General features: G+C 39.9%; 1 protein-coding gene across 3 annotated transcripts in view; it reads left to right on the top strand.

Annotated features, from left to right (window-relative positions):
• The window catches only part of sdk2a (sidekick cell adhesion molecule 2a), a 110,678-nt gene extending 98,901 nt beyond the window's left edge, over positions 1 to 11,777 (top strand). For 2 of the 3 annotated variants that reach the window (XM_014025582.1, XM_014025573.1), the window contains exons 39-45: positions 149 to 331; positions 438 to 563; positions 650 to 814; positions 906 to 1,046; positions 4,445 to 4,589; positions 7,773 to 7,902; positions 9,865 to 11,777. In XM_014025582.1, the coding sequence (XP_013881036.1) occupies positions 149 to 331; positions 438 to 563; positions 650 to 814; positions 906 to 1,046; positions 4,445 to 4,589; positions 7,773 to 7,902; positions 9,865 to 10,269 (1,295 nt within the window). In that variant the 3' untranslated portion in view covers positions 10,270 to 11,777. The remainder of the gene's footprint in view (positions 1 to 148; positions 332 to 437; positions 564 to 649; positions 815 to 905; positions 1,047 to 4,444; positions 4,590 to 7,772; positions 7,903 to 9,864) is intronic. The other variant, XM_014025591.1, reaches the window with a different exon arrangement.
• Positions 11,778 to 14,217: the final 2,440 nt, after the last annotated feature.

The following is a 14,217-nucleotide window of genomic DNA, read 5'->3' as shown; positions in this document are numbered from 1 at the left end:
GAAACAAAAATATGTTTTGCTTTTTGTGTGTGTGTGTGTGCAAAGATATTTATTTTTGTAGTTGCTCGTTTGGTTGTGTGCGCACAAAGCCTGGCTATTCGTCACTTTGTAGCAAGCAATATCTAGAGTCTTAGTGTTTCCTGTACAGACTCCTCTCCTCGCACTCCAGGTGTCAGTAAGATAGTGACTGTAGATGTGAAGGGCAGCGCTCCTCTGTGGATGAAGATCAAAGACCTAGCAGACGGCGTCACCTACAACTTTCGCATCCGGGCTAAAACGCTCACTTATGGTCCCGAGATTGAGGCCAACATCACCACCGGGCCTGGAGAAGGTAGGTTTCTAAAAAGCCAGCATTCTGGTTTTTCTCTTTTCGTGTCAGCTCAGAGGTTTTGTACGAGGTTGTTTCTTTTTTTTATTCCCTATTTTTATCTTCCCAGGAGCCCCGGGCCCTCCCGGAGAACCCTTTATTTCACGACAAGGCGCTGCCCTCACGCTGCACTGGACGAGCGGGGATCAAGGTCGCGCACCCATTACACGATACGTGATTGAGGCCAGACCTTCTGGTGAGCCAAATGTTCTCGAGTTTCCTGGCGTTGTGGAGTCTGGACAGCTCTTTTAATGTGAACGTTTTCTCATTTGGTCCTTACAGATGAAGGGTTGTGGGATATTCTTATCAAAGACATTCCCAAAGAAGTGACATCTTATACACTTAATCTGGACATGCTACGGGAAGGGATCACCTATGACTTCCGCGTAATTGCGGTCAACGATTATGGCTATGGATCTCCCAGCGCCCCGTCCCCTTCTATATCAGGTTAATTATTCTGTAGATTTGGACAATTTTTGTTTTCACAGAGGGTTTGATGTATTTAAGTATTAATATCCTTTAAATCTTGTGTTTTCAGCTCAGAAAGTATCTCCCTTCTACGAGGAATGGTGGTTCTTGGTCGTTATTGCCTTGGTTGGCCTCATCTTCATCCTCCTCCTGATTTTCATCCTCATCATTCGAGGCCAGAGTAAAAAATACACCAAAAAAGCCGACTCTGGTAGGAAACTCTTCCAGGCTGTCTTAAATGGGACATATCATGCAAAATCCACTTTTTTAGACGTTAAATGCATTTTGTTAAGCTGCTTTACGTACAGTCCTTTAACCATTTTCAAACATATTCAGTCGATCTGTTTGTGCAACTCTAGACCAACAACTGAGACAAATCTACAGAAAATGGAGCTCAAATGACTCCGCTCCTGGAGTCCGTTTTATAGAAGAGGAGTGTGAATGCACACACAATTAAACAAATTATCTAGATTTTCRAACATTGTCTGTCTGACAGGGGAAAGACGAGAGTAAAGGTTATCGCTAAGGGAGCTGAAGTAGACAAATATTATCGTCCGACTCGAATTGCAGCGAGGATCAATAGCAGGATAAATGGCTTGGCAGAAGCTTTAATGCTGGGGCCATTAATTAGATTGAGAGTAATTATATAACCGCAGCACAAGTGGCTCCCATAGCATTGTATTAAGGGTTGGATTTGCAAGGTTGTCAATTAAACCAGTGGGGACCACTGCTCCCAGAAACCCATTTTTCACACAAGAGGGCGTTTATCAGTGTTAGTAGACTTTTTTATTGTTATTGTTAATTATTAATGGTCTGTCAGTAATAATATTATAAATCTGTGACTCAGTTCTTGGCAGGTTCCAGTCATCCAGCAGCTTGGAAGTTTGCTGTGGAAGTGGCACAGCAGTAAGACAGAAAAGACAGAGATGTAAATGTGTTTTTAGTGTGACTATTGTGGGAATGCAGAAATCGAAGCAAAATACAGTGGGAGTATTTTAGTCCCTCGCAACTTTATCCCAAATTTCTGCAGCTGTGAGACGGGTTGTCTCTGACATAAGGTCACAAGACAAAAACTCACACTCTTAGTGGAAAAAAAAGACAAAAGCTCACAAATTATACAAATATATTTGCCACACATTAAAAGCGCATAAGATATATATCGCAAAATCATACATCACATTACAAATGAAAGCATATTGTATGAGATTAAAAACACTCATTGAGGTAACTGCTCAAGCTTGCTCGAGTGAATAAAAATATTGGTGAAAAATAAATTGTGGAAGGTTAAAAGTTGTAAACAGCTCAACAAAAAGAACGTGCTATCAACTCTGAGGTGTCACAAATATCTAATCTTTGGTATTTAAAACATTTAAAAAATGAGGTTTTGTCTGTTTTCATTGAGGCTGTGAGTTTTTGTCTGCACACAGTGAGAGTCAGACCTCATGAACGACTAAACAGAATGAAACCTCCAGAAAGTAATAATTGGATGTGCTGCTAAATCAACTTCTTTATGCTTGAGACCCAGAGTGTTGCTTTGACTCATTCATGCATGTTTGAGCTGCCCTAAACACTTGCTGCTACAAAGCACCACCTATTTGTGCATAGTCCCTCCCTGGAGCTCAGTCCCCAGCCGAGCTCCCGCCCCACAAAGCACCACTCCCCTGATTCATAGTTGTGAAGATGTGCTGAAGTGGGAGTGTCAGAAACAGTAGAATGTTCTTAAAGAGACAGAGGCCAATTTCAAGGTGGTTAGATTGCTAGATWAGCTATGATTTTAGACTTGAAGTCAAATTTAGTTTTGATAGTTGAGTTGTATAATGCCTCTGTGGTCAGGAAAGCCACAGATCACAGAGGACCTGTCACATTCCCTTCACCTTCTGTTTCAGCTTTTACCCTCTTCCAGCCGTTATAAAGTTCCCCTGACCAGGAAAAACATCTATAAAAAAATCATTTGTCTCTTCTGTAATTACCCTACCAAACAAGGCTGCATAGTTACATCACCCCCCACTTTAGGACTGTTTTTAATTTGTTTTGTATGGATATGGGTTTTATTACTTACTGTGTCATTGCTTGTCTAGTTTTTGATGATGACTTTATTGRCATTGTACAGAACACAACAAAATTACATTTAAGAGCATCCATTCAAGAGGCACACAAGACAAACGTGGGGAAACAGCTGATCAGGTCATGCGGCAACCTGAAGGGGCCACGCTACCTTTGATAAGCTTGGAAATACACAATAGGAGGGACTGAGGTCACTTGGGATTTGGTGGGGGGGGGGGCCTTAGAGTCAAACACTTTTTTTTCCTACTTACCTTGAATGTACTTTTTTTTAATGGAGCCCTGATAAAGGGTTCCCCGATTAGTTGTAACATTAGACTTTATTTGATAAACATATATTTTAACTGTAAAATAAAGACTGTAAAAAACTAGTTTTGAAATTTTTTAAAAATATATTTTAACACGGACGGAGCCATTTTATTTACACTCAAAGCATTCTGGGTAAATGARGACGTGGATAGGTCATCGGTGTGAGCGAGCTATATCCACCCTGAAGGTTAATCTTCAAAAATTTCTGATGATTGACCCTTTTGAATGCAGAAAGTTTAGCCTTTTAGCCTTTGCACTAGCGCCAACGCTATACTGCCTTATATGTATTAGCGCAGCGCTAGCACGACAAACAAGCTAAACTGAGGTCCTCCATTCATATTTTCAGTTTTAGGCTGAGTCATTTCTACCTTCCCCTCTCTGTAATGTGGATGGAGGACCTCAGTGACGAGAGGAGAATGTGTAGCGCTGAGCTAATACATATATATGGTGATAGCGTCGGYGCTAACACTAAAYCTAACAGGCTAAGCTGAGGTTCTTCTTCRATGAAGCAGCTCTGTTGTCCTCCATCTATATTTTCAGTTCCAGGCTGAGTCATTTCTACCTTCTCCTCTCTGTCAACGCTCTCTGGTTTCATTTAAAAGAGTCGATCATCAGATATTGTCCAAGATTAACCTTCAGGGTGGATATAGCTCGCTAGCAGCCTCACACTGATGACCTATCCACGTCATCATTTACCCAGAATGCTTTGTGTGTAAATAAAATGGCCCCGTCCGTGTAATATATTTTTAAACTCTTAGTTTAAAAATTATAAAAACTAAACATCCTACAGTATTTTTACAGTCTTTATTTTACAGTTAAAGTATATGTTTATCAAATAAAGTCTAATGTTACAACTAATRGGGGATCCCTTTAAAGACAATATTCTGTCACCTTTGGGACAGACAATAAAGTCTATCCATCTATCTATCTATCTAGCCAGCCAGCATTTTCCTAACAAGTGAAGGCAACATAACTTGATTCTGGTCAAGAAATAAAATATGTGCCTGGAAAATACATAAAAACCCACCTCCTATAATCTTTTCAAGTGTCTGAAGATCTTTTGAAGGTCTGTGGAAAGTTCACTCATCTCTCTTGTTTTTGTCTGGTGAATGTTTGTTAAAGTGGAGAATAAACAGTATTAGAATCTGTGACACGTACAAAGCTTGAAACTTTAAATTGATTTTAGATTTGATCGGAGCYTAAGAATAAAAAAAAAACCTTCATTTTATTGTTTTCCAGGAAATCACTCTAACTGCACTGCACTGCCTCTGACCCACGGGGAGATGGTGCGCCTCGATGAGGGACGTTTCCCAGCCTTGGAGCTCAACAACAGACGCCTTTCTGGGAAAAACTCTTTCTACCGCAAAAATGGCATCTACACCCGGTGAGTTTGCCATCTGCGCTGCTCTGTTCTGGTATTCATCTGAGCATTGCGTTTATTTTTCTTTTGTCCTGCCCCAAAAGAAAAAAAATATCCTGTTTCATCTTCGTGTTTGATGTCTTATTGATAATACTGTCGAAGCTTTATCATGTTTCATCGGTCTTGAGAGGTCCAGCAGCTGATTTGATCCTTCCTTTCCTCTTAACTCATTTATATTCTGTTTGTGGAGGCATGAAACTCTATAAAGGGACAGCACAATACCAGCTGATTAGTATTCAAGAGCATCTGCCCGTGCTCTTTGTCTGTCCATCTCCGCTTTAAACAGAGCGCTTGTGGGTCAGAGCTGCTTATTTCTGTTTTTGGCCTTTCGCCTCTGCTGCAGCGCTGTGAAAGTTATCACACCACTAAGACCCGTCAGCAGGATGTTGGTGGTCCGGCCCTTTGCTAATGTTGAGGTAAACACGAGATAAGAGGAATGTCATAAACTCTGCAGCGTGAGAAACCCGTGTACAGACAAAGGTCGCAGTCGGACGAATAATCAATTGTCTGGTGTTGCAGGTTCAGAGTCTGTGTCTCGTCGCGGCACAAAACAAGCTGTTTTCGTGCACGTAAGCGTGCACGTCGTGGCGGAACGCTCTTGGGGGAGTTGCATGGAAAARGCTCTCCGTGTCCAAAGAGGCCAAGAGAAGCATCAAAAGACCTCGAGCAGCTGCTTCGCTTTGAAGAAAGTCAAATCTGGTCCCACGCTGTTTGCTAATGAAGGAGAAGGTGTGAGCGCGAGTCCCTGTGGGATGTTTGAAAGGATGGAGGAAAGGAGGATAAATTAGACGGATGAAGCGAGGAGGAAAATACAGTGCTCCTAAATAATTCAAGGATCAATGGCCCCTCCCCCGCTGTACTCACATGGCTGCGTCCTTTTAATGTCTGTCAGCGTCTGCCCTCTCACATCATTGCCTTTAACCTAAAGGAGACACGCGTCTGTTGTGTCAACTGTCACGGCCGTTGTCATGTTGTGTCTTCGAAGCGCGCGTTTGACACTGGCAGTAATTTAGCTCCCGCGTGTGCATCCCCGGCACATATTAAATTTTATTTCAGAAGTTGTCAAGGTTGTCTGCTTTATGCCTTAATATTCCACTTGACAGCGCAGCGTTTTACGCTTGTCTGCTCCGCTCCCACACACAGCAATTTTTCATTTCACATCGTTTAAACATTTACTTTCATGCCATTGCTGCTTTAACCAACTGAACAAACTCTTCTCGAACACACACACACCCCACCCTTATTTTCACTTTTTTTTTTACAAGTTGATGCAATTTTTTGAGGTCTTAATGAAATGTCTGTGATGTGCTTTAGTCTAAATACAACAGGATTACAGTACCAAAGCCCTCTTAAAACTGTCCTTTGAGCTATTTTCTTTAGAGCTGATTTGAGGGGTGCAATGATACTCTCGACTCCGCTTCTCCGAGTTCTTCTTCMGGCTTTTTGAGACGGCAGCGTTCACACAAATTAGCCTAACTCATTAATGAGTCAATAAGTYCAAAACTGTATAAAGTGTAGATCAGCACTGATCAGCAAAGATCATCTGTGTGTGTCATGGTGTAAAAACTAATTTAAGACATCAAAATGCCTGAAACATCAAATTATTATCATAAATATGAATGCATTTTTMGGGAAAAATAACATTAAAATCATATTGTGGAAAAATGTTCTCYCTGTTGAGAWGAACAGTTGAGATATTTGCGTGTGAAGTAACAGGAAGTGKTGTCAAAGGGGAATGTCTGTATGTAAACAGAGCYTSGGTACAGTGAGTAACAACACAAACTGTAGAGAAGAATCTGATGATGCCCTAGATTATTTTGAGTCATWATCAGAGAGAGATGAAGAAAAGTCAGGGTTTAAATAAAAATATTTCAATAAACAAAAACCAGGGAGTTCCAGTTCCCCTTTGATGTCACTTCCTGTATCCCTTTCAGTAGAAAATATGCCAGTTGTGTGACAAAATGGGTAAAATCATGTGCATTATGCCAAGTTACTTCAATATAAAGATGTTTGACTTTTTCCATTGAAATTTGTACTTGTACATGCATGTCGCAGGCTCTTTAAAACACAGATACAGGATCTCCCTGGCTGAAACTGTWGTAGAAAACCTGACAACTCAAAATCGTGTGAACATAGAGGACTTTTGCTGCTTTATTTTGAAAATCAGAGACTATTTTAGGCTTGCAACACGTTGTGCTTATTTTTTTTCCATTCATCTGAGTGACTAGCTACTTGAGTAAATGCTATCAAGCCAAAAAAGGTAKACTTTTCAAATGTAAACGCTGATCTGCATATTACTGATGTAGCTCCACGATGTGAAGGTAATTGTTCACTTTTAGGCCTCTTAAGCTTCAGTTCAACTCCAGCAGACCTTAAACACAGCAGCGGTCATTATTTTCAGAAGAAGAAGAAAAAAAGGAGTAATTGTCTGTGCAGATGTTTTTCTTCGCTTCAGTTCATGGACTTAATGACTGCAGTCAGAAGCACCGAGAGGTATTTTTTTACTTGACTTGGTGCTCATATAAAACCTACCTATGGAGCTTAGTTACAGTYCCCAGGGTTTTTTGTTTTGTTTTTGTTTTTTCGGCAGGAGTATTAAATCTTTTTATGACTCATTCAGCTTGAATCATTACTTAAAGTTTTTTTATTATTWTTTTTTTGTAAGGAGGCAAATACAGTTTTTGTACTGGCGCCTGTTAGAGCATCTCATGAAGGCTGCAGCGGTTTGAATCCATTCCTCTGCCTGCTCTCCACTGACCCTGCAAAGATTAGAGGAACCAAGCTAAGAATGAGAACAATTTTATTCCTGGCTTTCAGGAATCTACTTATATCCCATTATGAGCGTTTTCTGAATTYTTCTATCATTTTTATTTCATTTTTAATGATTCTGCACTGAGCTTATTATGTTTTCTATTCAAAAAAAATGTTGAGGGTGTAAAGCTTTTTTTCATTTTTCAAACTTTTCCACAGARTTTCTTTAATTATCTATCTGTCTGCTGCTGGAATAAAAGAGATTTCTCAAATATTTTTGCTTGCATTCGCTGTCCAAAAAGCAAGAGATCCAGGAAGCTTGTTTAATTTTCCCTTTTTGCTTTTTTAAAAACGCTCGCTCATTCCCCACTCTGTGCTTTCTTTCCATCTGTTCAGGTCTCCTCCTAGACCCAGTCCTGGAAGTCTGCACTACTCWGATGAGGATGTCAGTACTAAGTATAATGACCTGATTCCAGCAGAGAGCAGCAGTCTGACTGAAAAACCCTCTGAGATATCTGACTCTCAGGTAAGCAGTGAGTCTGGCTCACAGCCGATACCCAATATCTCGTCTGGAATAAGCAATGAACCCACGGAAAAAAAATGTAAAATTCATCTGACTGAACTTCTCAAAGTGACAAAGTCATCTAGAGAAAAGTTATGACATAAAAAAAGTTTCATTTTATTTAATTTTACTTTTGTCTTATCCTCTGCTTGACATATTGATAACCTTCGTTTTTGTCGCATCAGTTTGGGTGTTAAATTAATCCACAAAAGTAAAAAGGCACTCTTTTAAAACTTGCACAAGTTTATTCTTGCAACGTTTTGATAACTAGACCATCATAAAGCCAACAATTTCAAATACTACAAACATTGTCGTTGATTATAAGTTGTCTTAATTATCCAGCCAGTCACATACAAACACCACAAGTGACATTACGCTCGTCTGAATACTCTAAACCATTCTTATTATTACCACCAGATAGACAGTGATATTTATTAGTCAAGTTTACGGAGCTACAGTTTGGCCATAAAGTTTGATAAAAAATAATAATAATTTGAAACTGAAAATAAAAGTTGAAAATGGATAAAAAAAGTTCAAAACTACTCATCAGATTCCATTTTTTTTAAACTTCTGCCTCTGTTTTAGTGTGGGGGCGGGGCTTCAGATGACATGGGGCGTAGAGTCATGAGTGAGAGCCCAACACGGCGACTGGACAAAATATTTCCAGCTGCWGCGTTCAGGATCTGTGGGAACTGGAAGTGTCTTTAAAACAAATATTTTATGTTTATGTAGTATCATATTTCTTCCAATAAGATTTGTGTTGTATGTTGATATAAGCAGCTCATATCAAACATGTTATTGTTGTCAATTCCAGTCACATAGAATATGAATTATTTTTTTAAAGGTATTTCCAATAGCTACAAGTCCTGAACGTAACAGCTGGGAATATTTTGTCCAGCCACTCTGTTGAGCTGTCAGTCATGATTCCATACCTGCTGTTATCTTAGGCCCCGCCCCCACAACAAAATAGGGCCAGAAGTTTAAAACTGAAAAAACCCTGGGATCTGACGAGTAGTTTTGAACCTTTTTTTGTTTGTTTGTTTTCAGGGCTTTTTTTATTTTAAAAATTCAGTTTCAGCTTCAGCCTCAGTTTTAGTTTCTTTTCTTAAATTATTTTTAACATACTTTATGGCTCCAATTTACCTCCAATACAAGTTCAAGAAAGGCAGAGGAGCAGGTTGTTGCACATTCTGGGCACATGCATCACCCCCACCTTTGCACAGGGTCTTCCTGACTAATTTATTTTCCACCTGCACAGTGAAAACATTGTTCCGAGGTGCTTTGAACAAACACTATCCTCCCCGAAGACACTACCCGGTGTTATTCTTCCCTTCTGCATGGCCTCCCACTCTTTACCTGCCGCTTGTCCAAATAAATGGTGCTTCAACATCTGCTAAGCCGTATAGCATCTCAATAGACTCGCAGATGAGTAAGCAGTTGTCAGGCACGCAGTTGTGCCAAAAGCCTCTCGGAGAGTAAATTGCCACTTTTTTTTTTTACTTGTTTGTGTTTCTCAGTGAGTACAATACACTAAAACAGCAGGAATCACCCACACAATCATTCACAACTTACAAGATTAAAGCTTGTTATTTAAAAGAAAATAGCAAACTAATCCTGTAAACGTGATCTCTGTCCAATTCTAGGACACTCTTGTGTACACGTATCACATTTGTGCTCCGCAGAGCTATGGGTGAGCTGCAGTGTCTCTGACAGATCCTCAATAGAAGTGATTATCTCCCCCTCCTATAGAATATATCACGCATTAATAGATTTAGAGTTGTGAGTAGAGGRTTCATGCAGTCTTATGTGACTCAGTGCTGTGTGCTTTGTTAATAAACAGTGCAATAATAGAAAAAGTCGTTGGCCTTGATTWGAGAACATGAAATTGTAGCTGGTGTTAAAGTGTTTTCTGTGACTGACTCCCAGGGCAGCGACAGCGAGTATGAAATGGATCAGAGCCGGCAGAAGACCCACTCCTTCGTCAACCACTACATCAGCGACCCCACCTACTACAACTCCTGGCGGCGGCAGCAGAAAGGCGTCTCCCGCCCGCCGGCGTACGGCCACTCCCAGCCCGAGCCCCTGGTGGAGCAGGAGTCCCGAGCGCACCCGCCACCCGTGCCCCCGCTGCCCCCTCTCCTCCCCCCGAGCGCCCCGTCCCCGCAGCCGCAGGCCCAGGGCACGCTGTTCAGGCCGAAGGGAAGCCGGACTCCCACCCCCTCCCTGCTGTCCTCGGAACCCCCCAGCCAGCACAGCACCCTCTACCGGCCCCCCAGCAGCTTGGGCTGTGCCACTCAGGCACCTACCGCGGGCTTCTCCTCCTTTGTTTGACACACAGCTGTCCTTCCGGTAACAACAGGAACTTGAAGACGAGTTTTGGATTTTTTATTATTATTATTATTATTATTATTAGTTTATATTTATTTTGCTCTCTTTTTTATTTTTTATTTTTGTCACGATGACTGAGTTTTAACTCAACATTCTAGGCATTGCAGGCATCTTAAATAGTGCTTTCTCCTCTGTGAAGAGTGCGTGTGTATGACTGTTTGGCACGTTTGGTTGGTTAATCTCTGTAATCTGTATTTCATGAAAAGACAATCATTAGAATGTTTTGTTTTTTTGTTTTTTTGCAATATACATAGTTTAATTAAGTTGATGGATGTAAACAAGGATAAACAGAGCTAAAAGTTKTGAAGATTTTAAAAAAAGAGATAATTTCTTGTTTATAAAAATGTGTATTTTGGTTTATCACGAGAGCTTTATCGAAAACAACCACCTTAGATCCGTGTAGAGGACAGAGCACTTACTGAAACTGAACTAAAAACGAGGACAACGTGACGGAGTTGTTGACGAGTGGATGTGAGAAATGGACTCTGATTTGGAGAGAGAGCCACTGGCGGTCAGCTGTGCCCCTCCCCCCGCCCCGCCCAGCCGCCTCATGGTTCTCCACGTTGCTCGCCGCTGGAGCTGCGGTTTGTGTTTACTATACGTACTTGTCTCARATTGTTTACCAGATATTTATATCAGCTTCAAGCTCCAGTTTTTTTTTTCCCGAACATCACTAGTGACAATGTTATGAATGACATTTAAAAGCATTGTGGCACCTTTATAGTAGTCTGAGGATATTGGTTGTTTGCTGGTGCACAAAGATAAATCAACTTTCATAATGTGCAATGCTCTTTAATCTTACTCACAGGAAGTGACTGAGGACCAAACGCACAAACGATAGCATAACTTTTACAGCCACACTATATATGTGTGCTAAGAAAAGCAAAGAACAACAACTCACTTTCTTCATTTTAATCAGTTAGAACAAGAWGTATGTCTACTAAAAGTTTCAAAAGAATAACTTAGCTGAAATTTCTATTTTTTTCCCTCATATGTCTACTTTTTTATAGATTTGTTTTGTAGAAAAGTATCCCTGAAAAAAAAAACTATTTTAAAATTCTGTGAACACCAATATTTCGAACCACAGCAGCTTGTACTGTAGATTTTACAGCCTGACTTTGTTCTGAACTGTGCATCAAACGGTTATTTAAAAGCCTCTTTTTTTTTCCTAAAATGGCCAAAAGAGACAAAAGTGTAAATGAGGACCGTCACAATATACGTGTGTTTAAAATGTTGCAGCGCAGCACGGCATTTAAGGATTTCTGGATTTTCGTTTTCTTATTCTGTTTTTATTTTTTATTTATTTTTTTTGCTATGAAGAAAATATCCATGCAGTATGTTGTGCTTATTTTTGCACCAATTTTGCACATTCTGGTTCATCACAACCGTTCCATGGGACTTTTGCTGTGCTGGAATTGAACCCAAAGTGAATAAAACAGTTTTGAAATGTGCAGTGTGGACATGCATGAAACGAGGGGAACACTATGATGGTTTGCATGGTYAGCTACTATAAAAATMTGTATTTATTTATATTTTATGGAGGAATTTTCTTCATGAATCATCAGAATATTTCTGAATGTTACAGAGAATAATGTATTCATGAGCAAATTAGTCAGGGGGGTTTATAAAGCTGACATATGAGAGGATTAGTGGAGCTTTACAGCTGTTGGACAAACAATGGTTTAAAAGCAAACAGAAACCGTATCACACTCTGCAGACAAGCGTTTTGCAGGGTCAGTCCTCGACAGACCTTTTTTTTTTGCATCGTCGGGGGATACATAAAGTGATTTCTGACACTTGATCCCAAAGTGCAGGAGTGACCTGATTCTTTCAGCAGCAGCAGCYGCGGCGACATGATTTGGATGCATAAGAGCACAAGTTCCAGGGAAGAATTAGGAGGAAAAAAAAGAGCCTGATCTGGTGCAAACATGCAGAAGACCTAAGGGAGMGTGGAGGGGCACAGGTGGTGGGATYATCTCCTTATTTCAGGCCAGGAGACATTGATTTTATACCTGACATGCAAATARGTGGAAGTGGAATGCAAAGGTTTATTCAAGGGAAAAGCATATTTAATTTRAAATGTCTTCTTGCTGATGAAGATGGCATCGTTATCTAAACTATTTTCCATGTATTGGGAGACATTTTTGTGATCTAAAAGCTTTTATTGGGGAAGTGTTCTCCGCGAGCAGCCAGATTGCATCTGTTGTTCGTGGAGACATTAAAATGCTACGACACACTTTGAAGCTCAAATTTGCAAACTAAATGTTACATTTTTGACATTTACTTTTTTTCCCCTTCTTTTTTGCTACCTAAATGTATGCTAATTCTTTCACCAAACACATCCGTAACTGTTCGTCTTCAGACAGGGACAGAATTTCATCGCTCACTCAGATTCACCCACATAAAGAGACACAGAGAAATCCTCACATCAACAAATCTGTCACATTTTTGCATTTCATTCCACTGTCTCCTCCTGGGATCCATTTAATGTGTCCTAATTCTGACTGTGGTTGTTGGTATGCATCAGAGCGCACTTTTTCCACCACGGCTAACTCGTCTCGACTGCTAACTTCAGAATAAGGGCAGATTAATGATGGAACACAAACATAGTTTAATTAAAACTTTCTTACAATTTACACGTTTTTTTAATCATAAATCCTGCCACGTAAGTTCAGTGAAAGTCAACCAAAATGCATCAGATTAGGACTTTTAAGTCATTAACTGAGTTTTAAACTGTTTAATTATTATTGCTGTGCTGAGAAGTAAATTTGGCACTTTTGAGCTTCCTGTGATTGATCTGTYGCCTTATATTTGAAGGTAAAATGTCAGAAATGAAAATCCCTCACATATAAGCACCAAGAAAAGAAAAGAACATTCTGACAAAGCGTTGATGTTATTCTTTATAAAACATTCACATTTACTTCTAATAGCTTTCGAAGAAAAGCAGTCAAAGGTGTCAACGGTAGGAAAATGTAACAATCTCAAAGTAGCTATTATTTTCCTGTAGAAGACTAACTTTGCTAACCACTAACTGCATTTTGTTTTTGTTTTTTCTTTTTTCTTTCTCACAATGAGCATTGAATGTATTAAATGTACATTTTCATTTTATCTCATTTCCTGTTGTAACCAGCTTTCATCGAGCTTGCCGTGACATAAATAAATCATCTTGCTGCAAATACATATAATATTCATCATAATAGTTTATTAAATGTTCAGGAAGAGAGCAGTTTAGCTGAAGCATTTGGGGGAAAGGTCACGTCGAAGAAATAACCTAACTCTGAATCTAGCTTGAGTTCGAACAAAAGGCCACTGCGATCAAATTCTCATCATACAAAGTCATTTTCTCCCATCAGCTGCTGGGACGGAGCATGGGAACAAAGCCAAAGAGAGAGAGTCACTTGTGAGATACCCAGTTCACAGAAGGAAGGGGGAATTTGAAGAAATCTATGGATTGATAAAATTGCATGACTGAAAAATTGATGTGAACAAAATTGAGGGGTCATTTTATGCAGGTAGATCGGCCTTTATTCTCTGATACGTATTCTTATTTTCTGTCTTTATAGTGAGAATGAGGCCAATCTGGAGTGCAACTTGGCTGCTTCCTGCAAACYGTACTAATGGTTGGTCAGTGACTTGGAGCGGCTGATCAGCCTGAAAGTCACACAATCGTTAAAGTCTTTTGTGTTGACAGACGGTGAAAAACGCAGTGAATCTTTATTCCAAGTGTTTTAGCAGAGAAATAAAAGGAAGCAGGGAGAAAATTCAGTGAAGCAGTTCAGCTTTTTGTAGTGGAATGGTTACAACGAATATCTTACCTGTTGTAGATAATGGGTAAAAACTGTGTAATTCTGACCAGACTGAAAAGCTTAGAACTTATGAACTGATATATAT

Source organism: Austrofundulus limnaeus, unplaced genomic scaffold, assembly GCF_001266775.1.
Source record: "Austrofundulus limnaeus strain Quisiro unplaced genomic scaffold, Austrofundulus_limnaeus-1.0 Scaffold4, whole genome shotgun sequence".
Classification (NCBI taxonomy): Eukaryota; Metazoa; Chordata; class Actinopteri; order Cyprinodontiformes; family Rivulidae; genus Austrofundulus; species Austrofundulus limnaeus.
Note: the sequence above shows the minus strand (reverse complement) of the source record. Positions and strands in the feature narration are given on the sequence as shown.